At 41.6% G+C, this 22437-nt stretch overlaps 1 protein-coding gene across 3 annotated transcripts in view; it reads right to left on the minus strand.

Moving 5' to 3' along the window:
* The window catches only part of carm1 (coactivator-associated arginine methyltransferase 1), a 76739-nt gene that overhangs the window by 6245 nt on the left and 48057 nt on the right, over nucleotides 1-22437 (minus strand). The window contains exons 8-16 of one of the 3 annotated variants that reach the window (XR_013889800.1): nucleotides 20101-20182; nucleotides 19402-19487; nucleotides 17510-17599; nucleotides 14682-14819; nucleotides 12956-13045; nucleotides 11150-11262; nucleotides 9313-9390; nucleotides 7584-7645; nucleotides 3547-3615 (exon numbers count right to left, since the gene is read on the minus strand). Coding sequence is in view for 2 of the 3 variants with exons in the window: in XM_080216677.1 (XP_080072803.1) it covers nucleotides 3547-3615; nucleotides 9313-9390; nucleotides 11150-11262; nucleotides 12956-13045; nucleotides 14682-14819; nucleotides 17510-17599; nucleotides 19402-19487; nucleotides 20101-20182 (746 nt within the window). In the remaining variant the exon portion in view is untranslated. The remainder of the gene's footprint in view (nucleotides 1-3546; nucleotides 3616-7583; nucleotides 7646-9312; nucleotides 9391-11149; nucleotides 11263-12955; nucleotides 13046-14681; nucleotides 14820-17509; nucleotides 17600-19401; nucleotides 19488-20100; nucleotides 20183-22437) is intronic. The other 2 variants (XM_080216677.1, XM_080216679.1) reach the window with 2 other exon arrangements.

Consider the following 22437-nt stretch of genomic DNA (forward strand, 5'->3'; position numbering starts at 1 on the left):
TCAAAAATAGCATTTTTAAGCAAGTTAGTTACAAGAAATAGCCACATTTAAAGAACTCCATAACCATGATAACTGGCCAGTGAAAGAGTACGGGTCAGATGCTGCAGGAATGCTCATTTAAAGTTAACAAAAAAAAGAAATCGAAGTTCAAGCTTTGAAATGTTGAATGTGGTTATTCAGTTGTGTTGATCTTGTCAGATTGTGGCAAACTCAGTCTAGTTTTAATGGCAAGGGTTGAACACCCGAGGGTAGTGAGATGATGGATTCAATTAGGCCAAACGTGCAATACTTCCTATCCACTAATCAGTTCTTGGGTATTTACCTAGTGCAGAGACCAAGTTTGAGCAAAGTTTGCTGAAGCCCAGAATACGAATAAAAAGCCATAAATAATATTTATTTCTAAACTCTTCACTTCTTCCCCCCCACCTGCAGGAGCCCTTTTAAATAGTACTTCTGTTATAAATGTGTGGACATGCAGTGCACTGCACAGAACAACAAACTGAGCACAAGCATCTAACAGTATATTTTAGAGGCCTGGGAAATGATAAGCCCTCCCTAGTGCAGAAATATTGCTGAAATCTCTAAGAACGATCCTCTTCCATTTGGTTAAATTATAACCTTCTACTGTGCGCATCACATTGGGATTAGAGTTTGTGCCAAGCTCTTCCACTACGAAATGATTGAAGGTAAGTGATAAATAAACCTTGGCAGGACCAAGCAAACTAATGGAATATCTAACGCAGCCCCCCAACCCCTCGTCTCTGTGTGGGAGTGTCAAATCCTAATGTAGCTCGTGTTGGGATGAGGGAGAGAGAGCATGAGCTGGTGCACATTTATCATCAGCTTCCATTATCAAAATAATATAGCCATAAAAACAAATGTATAAAATCTAATTTTCCTGACAATGGCACTGGAATGCTCCAAAACGCACTAAAAAGGCAATGAAACTGCAAGGATATTTTGTTGATGAATCCAGTCGCACGAACACACATCACACCGTGCTTGTAATAACCGAATTATTTTTCCAGTGATGTTGGGCGAAGGAGAAAAGTCCTGATTCAGTGCCATGTCAAAAACTACATATTCTGTAGGGGGTATGAGGGGGATGCTAAAAGGATCTTTCCTTTTGTGATGGTGACTAGAAATAGTTTAATAAAGGAGTCTCCTATTTAAGATGGAAACGAGGAGAATCTTTTTCTCCTGAGAGTTGAGTACTGGGAACTCTCCCACAAAGAGAGGTAGAGGGTGGGTCGCTCACTGAATATTTTTAAGGCCAAATTAGTGTCCCGAGATGCATAGGTTAGCGGATTAGTGGGTAAATATGTGGGGATATGGGGGTAGGATTGTGGTCAGTGCAGTCTTGATGGGCCAGATGGTCTCTTTCTGCACTGTAGGGTTTCTCTGATTCTGAGATGGACTGAATGTGCTCCTAACTCATATTTGTATCTGAATACAGATCTCAATAGCTGATCTCAAGACGCCCACAGGATAACTGCAAGGTGCAGTGTAACAGTGGGCCTTGCCAATCAATTCCTGTTCTGTACCCGTTAGTTAAGAAAGGAAAAAAAAGCATTGCAATCAGGGAGGGAACAGAGGGGGGGGCAAGTATATGTCTCTTACACACATTATCCCATGTTATTTCTCAAAATAACAGCCTGCCAATATTTGATTTGTAATTGGTTTCCTTTGACCGGGGCTAACTTAACGCATCTTTGATGATGGAGTTGGCTTCAGATTTTGAAAGAAAGACTTCCCTGCACCCCCAAGCCAGGTTTGGGAAGGATGGATTGGTCCAGTTACGAAAATGGCAAGCAATGCTACACCTCATTTGATTTTCGGAATGGTTTTATTTTTCCCCACGTTGAGTTGAATTCTCTAAGCCAAAAACAAAAGATGTGTGGGTTAAAGACCCTGTGCTGTCATCTTGTTGTTAAGTATTTACAAAAACCCCAGCGATAACAGACTGCCATTCAAGGATCATTTCTTTTGGACACACCCATTCACTGTCTGCCATCGCTATTGGAAGTCTTAAGTCTTTCAATAACGATGCATATGCCCACCGCAAGCTATAGGAAGACACAGGGCCTTTAACCAACACTGCATAGTTACCAGCATGCTATGAACCTTACTGACAGAAATCCAACTCGAGGCACCTGTAGCAGGCTGCTGTCAATGGAATTCCTACAGGGAAGGGAGTCTGGAAAATTATGAGCCATGCGGAGAACAAAACAATCCCATCATCATAAACAGCTAACCCCACAGCCAAGATTCCAACTCAAGGCCATTTTTTCTCCCCCCAGGGGATCCAATGTCATACTGAAGGAATCAAAATGGCTGATTTTCCTGGCACACTTTGTAAACAGATTTTGTTTTAAACCAGAATTTACCAAAAAATGCTAGACTCTGAATGGAAGGAGTCAGCACGTCATTATTATTTAAAAAAAAAAGTATCAACCAATTCAGATAAAATACATTATCGTATCTGTAACGTCAAGGATCCCCTGGGAGAGTTGGAACTATAGCTGTAACATTGGGAACTGGTCTGCATTGTGGGACTGTGCAAGAGAGAGACTTGCACAGGGAGATCCAATTCAAATTTCAGGAGTAGAAAGAGGTAGTGCAAAGGTAGAAAATACAGAGGCCCACCAGCCTCTACAAAGGAGAATTAACTTTGGTCTACATGGGTGTCCTGCCCTCTTTACAGGGACTGACGAAACTGCTGTGTCTGCTTGATACTTGTGTTCAAAGATAACATTAAAAGCCCAAGGTCACCAACTGTACAGCATTAAGTAATAGGGGATACCACAGTGACCAGCAGACATCAGAACAAACACCCAGGCTTTAATCGGTGTTACCAATCAACTCCTAGGATACGATGTCTGGCCGAAAGGAGGAACATTTAAGGTCCCATCAAATGGCAGGTCACTCGATTTGTGTTTTACTGCATTGCTGCACGGATTGGCAGCAAAGTGTAGCCAGGCTGCCAAGACAAGCTTCGAGAAGCAATCACGCATTGGGGCGTAATGTACTACAGCATCCCCTGAGCCTCTGCTCAACGCGAGAAGGTTATGTCAACATGGACACTGATCTGGAGTTCTTTCTCCCCAGCAGTGTACAGCTGTACAAACATTTCTGTTCACACGATTAGTATAGTTCAATCTTTGAACAATTAGAGATAAGATCAAGCATAAATGGAAAAAGATGTCACAGAAAAAGAAAGGGAAACATTATAATTTTCTTGGCATTGCTGCAGGAATTATTATGGACACCAAAACTTGAAGCTCATTTGTAAAAGGCTCAGCTAATGCATTTAACCATTCATTCAACAGCAAGTTCAGTTCTCCCTGTGCCAAGTTCTCCTTTCGTCAAGCAGACCAGTCAACCCTTTTATTGCATTAAAGGCTCCTGGGTGCAGTCTGCCAATCCCAGAAGGAACTGGATTGGCTACAGGTTGCTATGGGTGCCTGGAGCCAAGCAGTTGCATTTCCATTGGCAAGTTTCATTCGACCGGTCAAGCCTCAGAGGGATTCAGGGCTATGTCTTTACCCTGTATAAATCCTGTGCTCATAATGGATCCCAGTCTTGAGTGAGTGTGATTCACTATCCCAGTGTTGGCTGTGAAGAGAGGAGGAGAGAGAAACCTTCCAGTAAAATATAACAAAGGGAGGGAAAAGCACCATACAAAAGCATAAAGCTCATTCCTCAATAATGCAAAACTAAAGTTTCAACAATGCTTGGTGCCAGTGCTGCATTCACCAGAATGACCACAGCAGTCAGACTGGTACAATAGATTAACATGCCTAGTTCATCAATAAGAGTTACGTTTTGACCAGGAGGGGGACTGAAAGCCTTTAAATTTGATAGAGGTGATTGGAAGAAGGAACTTCAATTATACTGGGTTTGAGGTAGTGGGCCTGCGACAAGGATAAGATAGATCGGTATTACAATTTGTCCAATCTACCAAAATCAATCAAGGAAGATTGAACTGTAGGTTTCAGGATTTACACTTCAACAAGAAGTTCTGGATATTTGCAATGCTGCACATTTTAGGAAATGCAGAAAACCACAACCTGATTCTCACTTCCAAATCCATGTGCAAAACTTTCATTTCTTCTTTTACTGAAGTTATGATTCTTTCTGGAAAAACGTTTGCTAAGGGTCAGGTGCCTGCCAGGAACTGATTCGGGTGATCTTATTTCATGCAAGCCAGGCTGTAACAGATTGGCGGAAAAGTTTATTACTGTCACAAGTTGGCTGACATTAACACTGCAATGAAGTTACTGCGAAAATCTTCTACTTGACACACTCCGGTGCCTGTTCGGGTACACTGAGGGAGAATTTAGCATGGCCAATGCACCTAACCAGCACGTCTTTCGGATTGTGGGAAAAAACAGGAGAACCTGGAGGAAACCCACACAGACATGGGAAGAATGTGCAGACTCTGCACAGACAGTAACCCAAATTGGGAACTGAACACAGGTCCCTGGCAACGTGAGGCAGCAGTGTTAACCACTGGGCCCCCCACCCCTGCAAAGAAGAAGAAAACAAAATCAAAGCTGCACCCAAACAAAGTTCAAAACTCACACTCAACCGCGGGGAGTATTCAGGACCAACTGTATTGCTCTAATCATGATTTCAATTGAAATGAACTAACTCAACTCAACCAAACAATACTGACCCATACACAATAATCAAGGCAGTCAATTATTTTCTCTCTTCCTCCTCTTTGAGGACTAATGGAAACACAAATTATGCCTTGACATACCCACATTTAAGCAGAGATCAATTCTACTGCCAACTGATACGAATTAGACAACGTGGTATCAGGACTCTCCGCCTCTATAACATTTCCAAGTTGGAATACTTAGCCATTGTGATTAACTGCAACGTAACTTTGCCAAATAATTCAATAGGGTGTTTTTTTGGGTCGGACAGAGAGGGGACATGTCCCTTTCTCTTCATGCTTTGCCTCTTTTTGTTCGGCCTATGTTCAACCCTTGTTGCCCCCCGCCCCGTGTTGCCTTGCCCATATATTGTGGCTGATTGAGACAATTCAGTAGGTTGGGCCAGGAAGCAGGAAAGAAACATAAACCTATTGCTACTATTTCTTTTTACAAAAATAATCAGCCTCTAGGTTAGCAGCTTGTCATCACAGCAGGAAACAGACAAAAACTACATTTTGTACAACATATACTGCGTTAAACTGTTCCTGAAAACAGAATTTTTGAAAACAGACAACATCATGGTGCTTTATTCCTTCGAGGACAACTGAAGATAGTGTTATCATGAGCATATACACATAATATCCTGGGTAAAACAGCATAGTTACTATCTAAAGCTACAACTGTGCTGACAGAGGTATTAAAAGCAATGCAATTCTTATTATACTCTTTTCAAAGAGAAAAAGGGCTGGGGTTACATGTATCCTAACCACAAACTGAGATTATATTTATCCTTTACAGGAGAATTACACAAACTGTAATCAGCAGTGTTAAAATTTGTGACAAATAGGTTCTGGTCTATCCAAGTTCAACACAATCAAATTTGATTCAAGTCACCCAAGCCCCTGAAAACTTGCCCCAAAATTAGTGTTATTATTGTGTGGCTGGAGATCAGACTAGTAAGATGCCTGTGAGTTTTCAAAAGCTTAGGAGCTGAGTATTAGGGTACACATCAGTGCCGTTCGCTCAAATCTATGCTGCTAAGATGTTGCCCAGTTTGTAACTAGTTTCAACTGAGCGTTATGGAAATATCTTGTCAATGCTGGCAGAAGCAGCGGGACAAAAACTCCCCCGTGATCTGAAGGCACGTTAACACAAATCATCACACAGAATCCAAGTCCTAAGGCTGCAGGATAAATGGATAGAAAAAAAAAGACAGCAATAACCTAGGCATCTGGCAATTCAGGCCACACAAGCATAAAAACATCAAGATGAGCAAGAATGGACTTCTTAATTAAGAGAGGTCAGAGAGGATGAAACTAGGTTAGCCAGTGACCTGGAACAATATGGCAGGTGAAAGACTTACAAAAATCAGTAATGTAAATTTACAAGCATGATACAAGGGTAAAGAGAATATAACTAAGTGAAAAGGAGGAACCTGGGAGCTCTTTTCCCTTGAACAGTAAAGTGCCCAAATATAGGTCTTAAAAATTATATAAGTTTTTGTTAGGCTGGAATGCAAAATCTACCTTCACGGGTGGGGGGTGCAGCGAGAGATCCAAAATTACAAGATAGTCAGTAACAAGTACATTAAAGTACTAAAGGAGTAACTGCTGAGAATGTAAAAGGTGCTATTACCTGGAGTGGGGTGCATTTAAGGGGAAAAATGCAAGAAATAAAGGACTGGGAGGATTGGGAGAGATGAAATAAATAGACTGGGAGGAAACTTTTGTGGAGCAAAAATTGATTTGGGTGAATGAGTTTTGCAGTGCAGAAACAGACCAACGTGCTAATCATGCCGACTGTCTGTTTCACATAAGTGGCAGCAATACACCCACTGCAGTGGGACACCTCACATCGACGCTCCTTTGTACACCCATTTATTTTCTAAATTTTTGAGTCATAGCTGTAGGGGCATCATCCTACTGTGTCTTTTAACAAAAGAGAGCCACGCATGGGTCTGGCTGAATTTGAACTCAGGTCATGGGGTCAGAGAGCAATGCACAATTTCAATGAACCATCTGCCCACTTCTCAGCTCAAGCAACACATCAGTCACCAAGTTATTTAGCTTGTAATGCAGACAGGGTTAGATTCTCAATTTCCACTGAGCACAACCTAAATGCATTAATGAAAGGGTGAAAGGAATAAAAAATGGCAAAATTTTGTAGATCTAAAATTATGCTAAACTGAAAGAGACTACGGAACATTGCCTGGGCCCAAGGGTGCTTAAAATAAGCACTGTCCCAGCCAGCAAAAGTGGTGATCACATCCACTCTTTAATGGTTAAGTCTAAAGTTTAATTTTATTTATTATCACTTCTCATCTTCCCCTCTGGCTTTTCCTTTCCTCCGCTGGATTTTGAGGGCTGGTCTCGGATGTGAAGTTTAAAGTTCATTAATTTGTGTCACAAGTAGGCTTACATTAACACTGCAATGAAGTTACTATGAAAATCCCCAAGTTGCCACATTCCGGCATCTGTTTGGGTACAGTGAGGGAGAATTTAGTATGGCCAATGCATCTAACCAGCACATCTTTCGGACTGTGGAAAGAAACCCACGCCGGCACAGTGAGAACATGCAGACTCTGCACAGACAGTGACCCAAGTCGGGAATTGAACCCGGGTCCCTGGCACTGAGGTAGCAGTGCTAACCACTGTGCATTGCAGTAACAAGTGAGACACCCCTATTGGATATTAAGTAACACATGGGTTCATAAACATCTCCAAACCTGTCCCCTCCACTAACTTCATGTTTAACATTTCACACAATGCAAGACTGTCATCAGTCCATGAGTGTGGATTAAGTTTTTAGAAAACAATATAAGTAACGAACCAACAGGAACGGCCACTATTTAAAAAAAAACATGTGGACAGATTTCCTCAATCAGTTAAAATTTTATCTTAAAAAGTCTGATATAATTACCACTTCCTCAAAACAAATAAAAGATGTCCAATATTGTTCCTCTTCTCCCTTCAAACTGTTTTCTAGGAAGGGGAAAATGTTTAAATAACCCAGTGCGAGTTGGCATGTTTATTTAATATGCTCAATGCAAACAGACAATCATTCATGCATTACAAAGCAGTACTGCTTGAATGCACATTAACAGACATTGAAGTGGAGGAATCTATTTAATAAGAAATCTTTACTTCCAATAAATCCACAGGTTTTAAATGTAAAACAGCCAAGTCTGTAAAGACCTGACTGCCTTACATGTTTAAGCATCACTATAAAAGGGCATTTGTAAAGTCTTTGCATAAATTTAATAACTTTAAATATGCACACAATAGAAGCAAATTGTAAGTGGCCACACGAAAGCACAATTCTTTGAATTTTAATAGTGTTGTTATCAGTGCTACATTCATGCTTTTTCAGTTCATATCAGATGCTGAAACTGCATGAAACAGAGTGACAGCAGAAGAGGCGAACTGTGCATTGTGGCTAGCAACTCCGAAGTCCATAATAATGTTAACATGGTTTCATAAACCATTTAATTTGCTATCACATGTACATCTAAAAGTTATTAAAGTGGAAAGCCGTTGTACAACTTTATAGATTATCTACATCTTGGGCTCTTCCCTTGTGACCTGACTGTCACAAAGAGGATAGACATTGGGAACTTTCCTGCAGCAAGGCGAGGACAATTGGGGGAACGGACTAGAATGGACCACACCTATTTAGAATCAGATCAGCAGGAATGGATTATTTTACTTACTATCCTTTTTATCTTATTTTAAGAGGGCATATCACAGAGTTGTAGCTGGTTGCTTTATTCTTATTTTCAAATGAAGTTACTGTTGAACCTTTGCCCAACTGGGTATTCCATTTAAGGAGGAGGGGGGCAGGCCCGTGTCTGCAGAAAGCACCCCACAGTTTGGGAATGATGTTTGTTTGTCTCACGTCAGTCCCAATCCTGTGGGGTAAGTACTTCAACATTGCCATACATAGTCTCAAGTCGGCATTTGATGGCCAGGGTGACATGAGGAGTCTTATGCCAGATGATGTCCCTGAACAATCTAGACAAGGGAGTGTGGTGGAATTATTTGAGGTTTACAGTACAAGTCGCAAAATAATCTTTTAAACAAGATACAAACCAAAATGGTTCTAAATCTACACCCCAAATTCCTATGACAAATCTAGAATTGAACCAAATCAAATCTAGGGCTATCCAGATGGTAAGCCTCCTGGCAGGAGAGATACAACTGAGATAGGGACAAACTCCAAACCAACATACAGTATAAAAATATTGAGAATAAGGAAGTGAAATCCTATTGTAAATGATGAACACACTGGCTGCACTCCCACCAAAAGCCAATTTAGAACGTATGCCATTGCCATGTGGCAGCAATCGACAGAAGTGTGGCAAACTGAAATGTGTGAATGGTGCTTCCACCTAGCGACACAGCTCCTGAATTAATTTGTATGCAAGGTGAGAAGTTGTGGGCAAATACACCCTCTTAAATCACAGCACAGGTTGAGTGCCACTTAAAGACAGAGGTTGCTGTGGCTGAGAAGCCAAGATGGCAGAGGAGGATTATTTTGAAATTAACTATGGTTTGGAGTTTGATCCACCAAGCTTGAGTATTAATTTTCCAACCTTGAAAATTCCTACAACACTCAAAAACTGCTGAAAAGGAAATTATTCTCCACCTACCTAATGGAATCAGGTTGTTGTGGCTGACTGCAGATCCACTGGCAATTACACTGCTCAGGTCATATGCTGTCGGGACTCCTTAGGAAGCAAAAAGCAGAGTGCCATACATCATCAGCACTGAATTTAATACAGATTGTAAAACAGCAGCACTGTAATTACAACTTAACACATCAAACTAACAGCATCTCGGTGCGTATTCCTGCAACTCCACAAGGATGTGCTATTACTTTGAAAATGTGCATTTCAGGACACCGGACATAAGATGTGAAAAATAAAACAACTGCAATTCTTCCCTCTAATGGAATGTATCCTCCAGATAAAATAAGGGTGAAACTCAGTTTACAGACAGGAAGACTACAAGAGCAACAGCTGTGAAAGCTGACTCTTGGTGTAGTCTCAACTGACAGTGGATCAGATTTTGCTGTGAATAATCATCAAATGGCCTCTACTTGCCCCTCAGCTTAAAACACTTTTGCGCACAGCTAATAGTGGTGCAGTGAGAGAAACAGTATACTTAGGACCTGAGTGAGCAGGGTGACTGATGTGGTACCTCCTCAATTTAACCAGATTGAGAAATAACTATAAAGGCTGGGACAGAAATGCAAATGGTGGTGGTGGCGGGGGGGGTTGCATTCAGTGTAACATCAGGTAGTGAGGGAAGGGTGAATTGACACACCCAGGTATGTGCACCCACATTCAAAAATCAGAATTTAAGGACAGCTTTCCAGGGCCAATTTAGGTTTACAGCAAAACACTTTACAAATCTAATGATAGAGCAGCACCGTATGGACAGTAATCTTTGGATATTGGCAATTAATAGTTCACTTTCCTGAAGTTTTTCAACCGTCTACGCATAAATAACAGCGAGCGCCATAAGCCTCAAGTTGATTTGACAGCAAAATTTGGCAGAAAGTCAAGCATTATTGCAGGGATCAAAAGAAAATGAAAAGAAAACACTTTCTACCAACACATCAGAAGAATGTGTTTGGCAGCAAGGTTCATTTTGAATGAGAGAAAGCTGTATCTTAGTGAAAAGTGAATCCCAGAGTCAGCCAAAAAAACTAACATTTATAAATCACAACTTGTGGAATGAATGGACTACTGGAGAAGCACCATCAGGATGGTGAGTGCCTGGAGGATGGCCAGTGTGTTCAAAGTCCACCAAAACAGCATTAAACGGAATAAGGTCTCACTGCTCTAGATACCTATTCCATCACGCCATCCACGTAGAAGGACAAGGACAGCTGATGCATGGAAACATCACTACCTACAAGATCCCCTTCAAGCCCCTCCCTACCCTGACTTGCAACTAGATTGTCATTCACTCACTGTCACTGGGTCAAAATTCTGGAACTGCCTTCCTTAGTGCTGTGGGAGTACCCCATGTACTGCAGCGCTTCAAGAAGGCAGATCACCTTCTCGAGGGCAACTAGGGATGGGCGACAAATGCTTGCCTAGCCAGTGATGCCCACATCCTGTGAAAGAATAAAAAAAAACACACATACCACAGAGGGAAGGAAAGGGATGAACAAAGAAGATAAAACACAAAGCGAGATGCGGCAGGCAACCTAGAGTTTAGGAAACGGTCTATTGGATAAGCAGAGTGGCTGAATTCTCAGATGACCAATAATGATAGTTGAATTTTTAACATTTATAGCCAGGTAATGTTCCAGGATACAGACCACTTGCAGTCTGTTATTCACCATGTCCAAATTTCTGGATCTGTCCATGGTAAATACACGTTCTGATCAAGAGTTAAGACACAACTAAAATTTGGGGCTTCTAGTTAAAATTGATATTTTGCAGGCCAGAGAGTAAGAAAGAGAGTGTACAATACCAGACACCGCCAATCCTGAGCTAAGGTTGTAAGAGGCAGATGTATTCCACATGGTTTCCGACGGCGATACATAATGTGAACCTGGGGGTGGTGAGGGAGTTGTTCCTGTGTACCTGGCAGGGGTGGGGGGGTAGGTGGGGGGAGGAAACAAAATGAATCCTTACAGATGATGGATGACTGGAAAGAAAAATATACAAATACATGCAATTATAGGGGAGGAAGGTTAAGTAATAGGGAGTGGAGTACGCTTTATTATTTTGTTTACAAAGGGTAGTCTGACGTTAAACTGCTTCCTAGCTTGTGTGGTTTCAGAGCAGCAGGCAGCTCCAAAGCCAGAATAATCAAGGCCCTTATGCAACTGCTGTAGACACACACAGCCCCTGTAATTGTCATCACTGAGGCATGTTAGCAGAGGTGGTGGTCACAGACTTATAATTTGACTAGAATTACATTGAACCATCAGCATAGAAAGCAGGACCCACCTGTAGTTTATTTCTTTACTTGTCCCATTGCCTTGCACTACAACGCCTCTTTCCACATTATTGCAAACCTACCGCCCCTTTTGTTTCTTCCCCAGTTTCTGCACTTGTTTAAAGCCCATCACAGCTCTACCTTTCTTCAATTCTGACAAAAGATCATTGATCTGAAACACTTAACTCAATACATCTCTCTTCAGTTGCTGCATGATGTGCTATTTACAGCATTTCCTATCTTTTTAAATTTGTGGAATTATCAATTACCATAAGAAAAAGGAGCAGAATTAGGCCATTCGGCCCACTGAGTCTGCTTGATGGACTTGCTGATTCCTCAGCTTGTAAGACAGCGGAGAGGGTGCATTCACTTTCATTCAGAATTATGATTACTAGTGTCACACCCGATGCAAGTTCAGATTCAGTCAAGTTCTTCTTTCACACTGTATCACCATTCAATATTTAGGATTACAAAAATAAACACAAAAGGCAAAAACAAAAAAGTTAGCCCTGTGTTGTAATCAAGTCCCTTCTGCCTCTGTAGCTCAGAAGAGAAGCTCAATATTCATATCACGTTTCAAGAATGTTGAACATAACCCACTGTCTCTAATTTCTCTCAATTATCGAAGAATGTTACAGGAAAGCCACTGGGGATGGAGGTGGGGATGACTGCTTCTTGGGGCATGGTACACAACTACCTAAGTGGTCCGATCTTTTGGGGTCAACCAGCCTTTCTTCTGCCATATTCCAGGTCATGGGAGCACCTATGCCTCTCTGCCAGATATCCCCTTCTTTCCTTCTCCTCGGTTATTCTCTCCTAACAACTTGCACCTACATTGTCACAAGGCCACATCCCTTTTTTTTAAAAAAATATAACTTTTCAACTGATGGGAAATTTTACAATTAAAAAAAGCCACATTCCAAAGTGAAGATTAAAACCGACATATCACCCTCAGTGGAGTGTGAAAAGTCTTTTCCTATAATACAGGCATCCATCTAAACTTGCAAACATCTAAGGAAGAGACATTAAAAATGCAAAGTACCTGGTATTAAAACAGTGGTTGTCATAAACAGACATACTCAAAACCTCTTGGAAGTGCACAGTGTCTCAGTAGTATATATTCCCACAAGATATGGCCAACAGTATAGCCTGGATGATGGAGCAGGAAACGTGCTTGGGCAGTGTGTGAATGGCAATGAGGAAGCTTCCCTTCCCCCCTCCCTCCAAAAGGGTGGGAAGAGAAAGCAGGGCAGCTAAAACTGAGGGTACAAGCGAGTCATCTTGGTGGCATAAGTTTGTACAGTGATGAAAGAAGCATTAGGCAGCAACACTTACCTGAAAAAGGGGTTCTTGAGGTCGAGCACGTTACTAGATTTTGAACCTGTCTGATCCACTTGGGCTAGAAGACTAATGTCATAACTTTGTCTAAGAAAAAGAAAAAAGCTCCATCATGCTCAGAGGCTAAAATCAGTTGACAATCCAATCATGAGGCTGATGGAGAAAAGTGGTTATATATCCCATGCAGCAGCAGAGTGCGTGTAGGATTCAGTCAGTTCGCTACCATGTGTTCCTATCTCGGTCGCAACAGGAAGCTACACATCAATAAAAAGTTATATCTAAAGGTGTGCAAGTTAAAAGCAAAGGTTGCTTGCCTTATCTAACATAATCCTCCTAGGACAATTCTAATACTCTCCTGGCTGCCCTCTCATACTGTTCCTGTTGTAAACTGGGGTTCATCCAAAATTCTGCTGCCTATGTTTCCACTTTATACTCCCTCGACTTGCATTGGCCCACCTACATTGGCCCCTGGTCCAGTTGCGCCTCTATTTAAAACTGATATTCTTGCTCTCAAATTCTTTCAAGACTTCACCCATTCCCATCTCTACAACTTCCTACAGCCGTACAACCATCAGAGATCTCTGCACTCCACCCATTCTGGCCTGTCACAATCCTCAATTTTAATTGTTCAACTGCTAAAGCTGCATCGGACCCAAGCTCAAGTTCCCTACTAAAACCTTTCACCTCCCTGCCTAGGAACATAGGAAACAGAAGGAATAGGCCATTTAGCCCTTTGAGCCTGCTCTTCTGTTCAAAAAGGTTACGGCTGATCTAGTTGTGGTTTCAACTCTACATTGCTGTTTGCCCACCTCAAGCTTTCATTCCCTTGCCCATCCAACTGTGCCTTGAATAAATTCAATGACACATAAGGAGGTTAATTCCACAAATCAACAACTCAAAGAAAAAAAAGTCTTCTCATTTCCATCTTAAATAGAACTATTATTCTTAAACTGTCTCCAGCTCAGGTCTCTCTACAAGTGGAAATACCCTTCTGGTCTCTCTATCCTATCAAATCCCCTCAGAGTCGTAAATGTTTCAATAAGGTCACTTCTCATTCTTCTAGTGGGTATAATGCAAAGTGCTTTCGATGCTTTACCAAGTTAGTGGTGCTTAAAATATTAAAGCTTTAAAAATCAATTTTTAAAATAAATACCCAATAAATAAATTGTGGAACTAACCACCGTATGTGTCACTGAATTTATTCAGGGCAGATTGACAGATTTTTGATGGGCAAGGGAGTGAATGGTTTAGAAGGGCAAAGTGGAATTGAATTTGGTAAAGCATTGGATGCTTTACCAAGTCAAGGGTGCTTAAAATTTTAAAGCCTTTAAAAATCAACTTTTAAAATAAATACCCATTATCAATAATGAAGTCACGGCGACATGGTGGCCAGCACTGCTGCCTCACAGCACCAATGACCCGAGTTCGATTCCTGGCTTGGGTCACTGTCTGTGTGGAGTCTGCCCGTGTCTGCATGTGGTTCCTCCAGGTGTTCCCAGTCTGAAAGACGTGCTGGTTAGGTGCATTGGCCACGCTAAATTCTCCCTCAGTGTATCCAAACAGGTGCCGGAGTGTGACAACTAGGGGAATTTCACAGTGACTTCATTGCAGTGTTAATGTAAGCCTTACTTGTGACACTAATAAACAAACTTTAACTTTAAATTCATTTTTTATCATCAACATTTCCAGTTTTTTTTTTAAAATTCACACATGTCAAACTGACCTTTTGTTAGCATTCAGCACAGCAGTCCCCGAGAGCGTGTCACCTGCCTTCGTGAAAAGTGGTGACTGAAGCAAACAGCGAACTTGATACCAATGAGTCAACGGCTCTGTTGGAGCAGTCGAGAGCCATACTGTCATTCTGAAGGAGGGAATGAGGTCAAGACAGGCCATCAGAACAAAAAGCAGAGTTAGCAGACCACAAAGACAGGAATTCTCCTGACTCACTGCAGCGAATGAAGTTTTGGCTGAACGCCAAATTCTCCATTCTTGCTGGCAACAGCTGTGAGGCATACTACATAAGAGAATTCCAGCCAAAATCTTTTTCATTGGTCATGAGAACTCATTTGAACCACTGTCCTATTCACATATTCACTTCCTTTAAATGATTGTGCAGACTACATGACACAGATAGTGTGTGGATTAATCAATTGTCTTCCTGATCCAAGGTAAAGCCTTGTATTAACTCCCCTGACTTCTCATGTTGTCAAGCTCTAAACATTGAGCTTTAATTTTATCAAGATTGGTAGATTTTTGTTAGGCAAAGGAATTAAGGTTCATGGCTTAGGGGGAGACAGTAGCATATTGGTAATGTTACTGGAGTGGTAATCTAGAGGCTCAGGGTATTTATCTGTGAACATGATTGGAACACTGGAGGTGGAATTTAAATTCAATTTATTAAAAAAAGATAAACTTTGTCGCAATGATGTTGATCATGAATCGAATGAAGCAGTTTTTGTTTCAATTGTAATCTTCATTAAGGAAGGAAATCTGTCAATCTTGTTGGTCTGACCTGCCTGAAACATAGAAAAGCAAGCTGAAAGAGGGATATGATTTACAAACTGATACTGATAGGTTAAGTAAGAGAGCAAAAAATTCGCTAATTGGGTGTAGTGTGGGAAAATGTGAAGTTCTCCATTTTGGAAAGGAACGGAGCGTTATTTAAATGGAGAAAAACTGCAGAAAGCTGCAACACAAAGGAACTTGGGCGAGCCACAGAAAGCTGGCACACAGGTGCAGCAGGGAATCAGGAAGGCTAATGGAATGTTGACCCTCATTTCAAGAAGGGTGGAGTACAAGAATAGGGAAGTCTTGCTGTAATGGTACAAGGTACTGGCATGACCATATCTGGAGCACTGAGGAGTTTTGGTCCCTTTAGTCAAGGGAAGATATTATTTCATTGGAAGCAGATCAGAGAGGATTGACTAGGATTATCCCCGGTGCGGAGGGTTGTCTTATAAGGAAAGCTTAAACAAGTTGGAACTCTACTCATTAGAACGTAGAAGAATGAGGTGATCTAATGGAAATGTATAATGATTCTTAAGGGGTTTGACAAGATAAATGCTGAGTGGATGTTTCCCCTCATGGGAGGGTCGCGGACTAGCGGGGAGCGGGGCATAGTCTCAGAATAAAGGGGAGCCAATTTAAGATTATGAGGAGGAATTTCTTGTATTAGGGATTGAGTCTTTGGAACTCATTTCACACAGAGAGCTGTGGGGCCGACTCCTTATGTATATTTGAAGTTTTGATCAAAAATCTATCTGTAAGGGAATCAACAGTTGCAGAAAAAGGTCCTGGACATGAGGAACACTGGTATAGCAATGATCCTATTAAATAGTGGAGCAGGCTCGAAGGTCCAAACAGCTTACTCCTGTTTCTATTTCTTACGGTCTTATGTGGCTCCAAACCCACAGCAACGTGGTTGACTGTTAACTGCCATTGAAATGACCTAGCAAGCCCCTCAGTTCAAGGGCAATTAGGGATGGGCAGCAAATGCTGACAGCACATCCCGTATAAAAGTGGACAGAAAGTAGCAAGATATATAGTTCCAAAGAAGTCACATTATTAGATTTAAAATGTTAACACTGTTTCTCTCTCCACAGATGCTGCCAGACCTGCCAAGGTTTTATTACAAGTTTTCCAGCATCTGCACTATTGGCAGGTCTGTAATAAAAGCAATGACCTAAATGAAAGATGGAACAGACTCAAGGAACCAACTGACCTGGTCCATTGGTTTCCATAAAAGGAATGTCCACGGTCCCAGCAACATATATTTTAATACAAACTTTATATCACTCAATAGTTAAAAGGCAGCCATTTGGCCCATCTACAAGAGCAAGGCCAAGAGTCATTAACTTACCATGCCTACATATCTTTACTTCCTTTCTCATTTCAATTTTACACATAGGGTGGTGGATGCCTAGAATTCGCTGCCGGGGAAGGTAGTGGAAGTAGATATGGTAGTGACTTTTAAGGGGCATCTTGACAAATACATGACTAGGATGGGAATAGAGGGAAATAGTCAGGTAGGGGGTTTTAGTTCAGTCAGGCAGCAGGGTCACTGCAGGCTTGGAGTGCCGAAGGATCTGCTTCTGCGCTATAATTTTCTTTGTTATTAAGGATTGGGATGGTCTCTGCCTCGGTTACTGCCTGTGACAAAAAACTTAAAAACTCTCCGGGCAGCACAGTGGTTAGCATTGCTTTCTCAGTGCCAGGGACCCTAGTTCGATTCCCGGCTTGGGTCACTGTCTATGGTGAGTTTGCATTTTCTCCCCATGACTGTGTGGGTTTCCTCCGGGTGCTCCGGTTTCCTCCCACAGTCCAAAAGACATGTTGATTAGGTGCACTGGCCGTGCTAAATTCTTCCTCAGTGTACCCGAACAGGTGCCAGAATGTGGTGACTAGGGGATTTTCACAGTAACTTCATTGCAGTGTTAATTTAAGCCTACTTGTGACTAATGAATAAAATGTTAATGTTATTTCTAGTAGTGCAATGCTCCAGAAACAACAGAATTAACAGCAACTTATACAATTTTAAACTTAAATACTCACTGGGAACCAATGAAGGCCACATCAAACCAGAATGCCAAACCATGGACTAATCCTGAATGCAACATATGGAACTTGAATGGGATTTCTATCCTGTAATAAGAAAAAAAGAGAGATGAAGGAAAGTCTTGGGTGGGGGAAGAAAACAAAATCAAACTGATGTCAGTATTTAAAGAATTGTCGCTCACGGTTCAGGCAGCGTGCACAAGGACACCCTGCTTCCCGCACCTCACACACACACACAAAGTACCTCAGTGCTGTTACAAAACAGGAGAAAGTTAGGAAACAAAGTCTGTTCTACAAAAGTAGCTTCGGAGATCCATTTTGTTCTCGCTTTTTAAGGTGCAAAGTAACTCCAAAGTGCAAGAGTTAGCATAAAAACCCAGCAGAGTCCATACCCAATGCTGACTAAACCTTCCTTTCCATTTTTACCTTTCACTTAAGCCTAGCTGCTCTTGGCAACGGAATTGCTGCAGGAGAGACTGCAGGCAATATATTGCAATGGCTTAGAACTCCAGTGATCAGATATTAATACCCTGCAAACATGTAATTAAAAGTGACATCTAATTTATTAAAAAATTGCTGCAGATTGTGTAACTAGTTTTCAGAAGCATCCATTCTGAAGAGTGCAGCAGCCTGCAATATCTGCGTGCACAGTGAGAAAAATGGAACATGAAGTGATCAGTAGCATAAGACACAGTACTTCAGCACAGCAAGGTACAAGCATTCCTCTGCTTGTGCAACGAGTGTGTAAGTGGCAGGACTTCCACAAGGAGGAAGAATTAATGCCGTAATCAATTACAATGTTCCTTCATCTTGTAATGATCACAACATGGCTGTTAGTGCAATCACCATCATACTAAACAGCATGCAGCAGACCAGCTATCAGTGGCCGCAAAGTGACAAAAACATCTCTTAAAAACCATCTCACGAGCATGCCCTATAAATGAGAAACAAAAAAAGCTACACCCTTGGACCAATTACATGGCTTATCTTGGGTTCAGGCTCAGAGTGTTTGATGCTAAGTTTAGCCCCAGTGATCACTGCCTGTGGTCAGTCCCAGATACCCAACATTCTCCATCTGACACTGTGAAAGAGCCATCGCCACAACTGGCAAAGCAGCTCACGGTGGAAAATGCTTTTTAAACAATGGAGTTGGGAGATTTGGGACTGCAGAGTACCTGGCCAATACTGGAGGGGAGTGCAGCCAGCATCACCACGTGCTACAGTAAACCAGGCATTGCATGTGGTGTGGATCTAGGCAGAAGTAGATCAGAGCAGACCTACTGTAATTTCACGAAAATCTCACCCCTCCACATTTTGTTTTGTAAAAGAGGACAGAAAAAAGGCCACAGTTTATTGTGTGCACTCCTCGGCTCAAAGCCACTCACCTAAGTTAGCTATACAGACTTCGCTGGTTTTGAAAAAAAAGTTAATAACTTGTACATTGTCACAAATGCCCGTTTACACACACAGATACAAGATTCAGCCATCTCCATTCTCACATCAACTTACCAGTGACTGCAGGGTAATCGAACTGGTCAGGCCTTCTGCAAACAAAAGTCGCCCACATAACCCTCACTGCATCTATCATTTTGTTTTAAGATATACCTTCTGGGTTATTTTCGTGAAATTACAGTACTTCCGCCCTTGTAATAACATTAATGGATTGGCGGTTGAAATAACCAGGAAATTTAGCGGTCCTGCAAGCAAATCCTGATTTTAGCCAATTGATTCCAGCCCCAATAAATACAGGAGTTGTGTGGCGATTCTGTGTGACTGGTGCTCCATCAGCCCTGTTCATTGTGACTCCAGCCCCAGACACACGAGTTGTGAGACGATTCTCTGGGACTTGTATTCCATCAGCACTGTGCACTCTGAGTTCGACATCTTACCGGTGCAAATCATTCTCTTCGGCTTCTAGAAAGTTCACTGTGTACTTCACCGACTTGGCCATTAGAATCCGGATGTCAAAAGTGTCCTTAAAAATGCACAGTAAATTAGTCGTTAGTAATCCTGGCAGGGAGCAAGACTGCCCTAGCACACTGGAAATGCCACTGTGCAACCTTAGACCAAGGTGCATTTAATTTATCTCACATTAGGTGACAAACTTACACAAATCTGGAAGCTTCCACGGCACAGATGTTTAAAAAGCTCAATTTTGCTCCTGGTGTTCTGGGCTTGCCAGTACATTCCGGGGATAAGTCATAGAATTCCAACAGAATACAGAAAGAAGCCACCCGGCCCTTCAAGCCTGTACTAACAACAATCCCACCCAGGCCCCATAATCCCACGTATTTACCAAATGGCCGTTAACGATTGTACAGTCTTGACTGCACTATATTGGCACAATCTTTTACCATGAGAGCAACACAGTCAAGTACAATCCTGTCCACACCAAGCATCCATAACAATCATTTTAGAGTTCTAGTCACTGAATAACAACCTTATGGATATTCTCTTCCCTGCCCCACAAGCCCAAAGCCCGTTGTTGTAACCTTGTACTTGTAGCACTTAGTGGATGATACATTTGTGGGGCGGGATTAAATATATTTTAAATTAGCACCAATTAGTAAGGCTCACAACGCACTTACCACTATCGGCTGTTTGAAGTACTCATCCACTGCTGCACCACGCAGGGCTGATAAATCGACACCATGGAAGGATGGCTGATACCTGGCACCAAATATAAGATAGGCCGGTGAGTCAAAACAAAACAGATCTGGATTTGCATCTCAAAATTATAATGAAATAAAATTGCACCAGACTTCAGATTCAAACTGGAGCTAGTAACACAGGACAAAAATAGCAACTGTATGTACGAATCAGCAAAGTAACACATTTCTGTTACAGCCCTAACTCAAATCGTAAAGAGCGCCAAAAATATTTGTACTAATTCTCTTGAGATTAGGCCAACTAAGAAAATATCACTTCCTCAACTAGTGCATGGATAGATCCACATGTGAGGCTTCCCAAGAGATCTAGGTTTTTGTGTCAGAAAAGAAAAGCTAAAGTTTATTTATTAGTCACAAGTAAGATTTACATTAACACTGCAATGAAGTTACTGTGAAGTTGCAGGCCACACTCCGGCACCTGTTTGGGTCAATTAACCTAAACAGCACATCTTTCAGACTGCGGGAGAAAACCAGAGCACCCGGAGGAAACCCATGCGGACGTGTGGAGAACATGGGGATAATGACCTGAGCCGGGAATCGAACATGGATCCTGGCACAGTGAATGCTAACCAATGTGCTACCGAGGAGGAATTTTTCTACAATCAGGGAGAACGGTGCAGAGAAGTGCTCCTGTCAGCACTCAGGAAGACTTAAGGAGCAGTTACGGTTCTTATTATATCTTGCTTCGTTTGGTGGTGGTCTCAGATGTTCCAACTCACTGTGCCACGGCACAAAGAAATACAGGATTGCCTTTCAATTACACGGATGGAATAAATGGGGGTCAGCAACTGTCCTACAGAAATAGAAAATGCACACTAATGTCAACTCAGTTAGATTACTATAATACTTTTGAAAAGCAAAGTCCCACCGTCTACAGGGGATTTGTTCCCATGAAAGCTCACTCAATTTTTGAACAAAATCTGAATACAGATTAATCTGCTGTTTTAACATCCAAGACATATATTAAAATTTTAAGAGACAATCCTCATTTAAGAAAAACATGAATCACCTCAAATCTGGCCTTCTCCACCACTCAATAAGATCATGGCTGACCTGACCATAACTTCAACCTCACTCCTGCCTACTCCAACAATCTTTCATCCCTCCATTAATCAAGGATATATCTAGCTCTGCCATCGAGTGATCCTTTATTTTTAAGGTGACTCTTAGTTCTTAATTCTCTGATGAGAGGAAACAGCCTCTTCACATCACCCTGTCAACATCTTTCAGGATCTTAATATGTTTTGTTCAAGTTGCCTCTTACTCTTCTAAACTCCAGTGGATACAAACCTAACCTCTTCAACCTTTCCTCATTAGACAAACCTGGCGTTAGTCTAGTAAATCTTCTCTGGCCTGCTTCTAACACATTTACATTTTTGCTTAAAATGAGACCAATACTATACAAAATACTCCCGATGCGGTCTGACCAATGTTCTGCACAATTGAAGCATAACCTCCTCACTTTTGTAATCAATTCTATCAGAATAAATTATAACATTCTATTGGCTTTCTTAATTACTTGCTACCTTTGTGATTCATTAGGACACCCAGATTCCTCTCATCTCAGAGCTGTGCAATCTCTCACCATTCAATTTTTTTTTATTCTTCCTGCCAAAATGTTCAATGTCACATTTGCCTACACCATACTCCATTTGACAGATTTTTGCCCACTCACTTAACCTATCAATGCGACTTTATAGCTTTCTAGTGTCCTCTTCACAATTTACTTTCCTACCTATCTTTGTGTCGTCATTTAGCAACCACATGTTCATCAGTCCCTTCATCCAAGTCACTTATATACATTTTAAGAAGTTGAGGCCCCAGCACTTATCCCTGTGGCACATATTTCAGAACTGAACAGTGTCCTCATTGCAGCTCTGGACCGAGATTTTCAGACATTTACAGATTAAGATTAATCTTTTGGTTCGGGTTACACTTCGATTACAACCATTCTCATTCCTGTTGGAAAAGAGCTTTAACAAAAGGGGAATTACATTGGTCACAGCAAGGACTAATGGAAGGAATCCGCTTCCAGAGACTTCAACATCATCTCCTGTCAATATGGGGAGAAAACAGAAGTATGGCATTGAGAGGTGATGGGCTAGCGGTATTATTGCTAAAGTATTAATCCAGAAACACAGCTAATGTTCTGGCCACTTGGGTTCAAATCCTGCCATAGCAGATGGTGGAATTTGAATTCAATAAAATGAAAATCTGGAATTAAGAATCTACTGATGACAGTGAAACCATTGTCAA

The sequence above is a fragment of the Carcharhinus amblyrhynchos genome, chromosome 33 (genome assembly GCF_965287045.1).
Source record: "Carcharhinus amblyrhynchos chromosome 33, sCarAmb.v2.hapA, whole genome shotgun sequence".
NCBI classification, from domain to species: domain Eukaryota; kingdom Metazoa; phylum Chordata; class Chondrichthyes; order Carcharhiniformes; family Carcharhinidae; genus Carcharhinus; species Carcharhinus amblyrhynchos.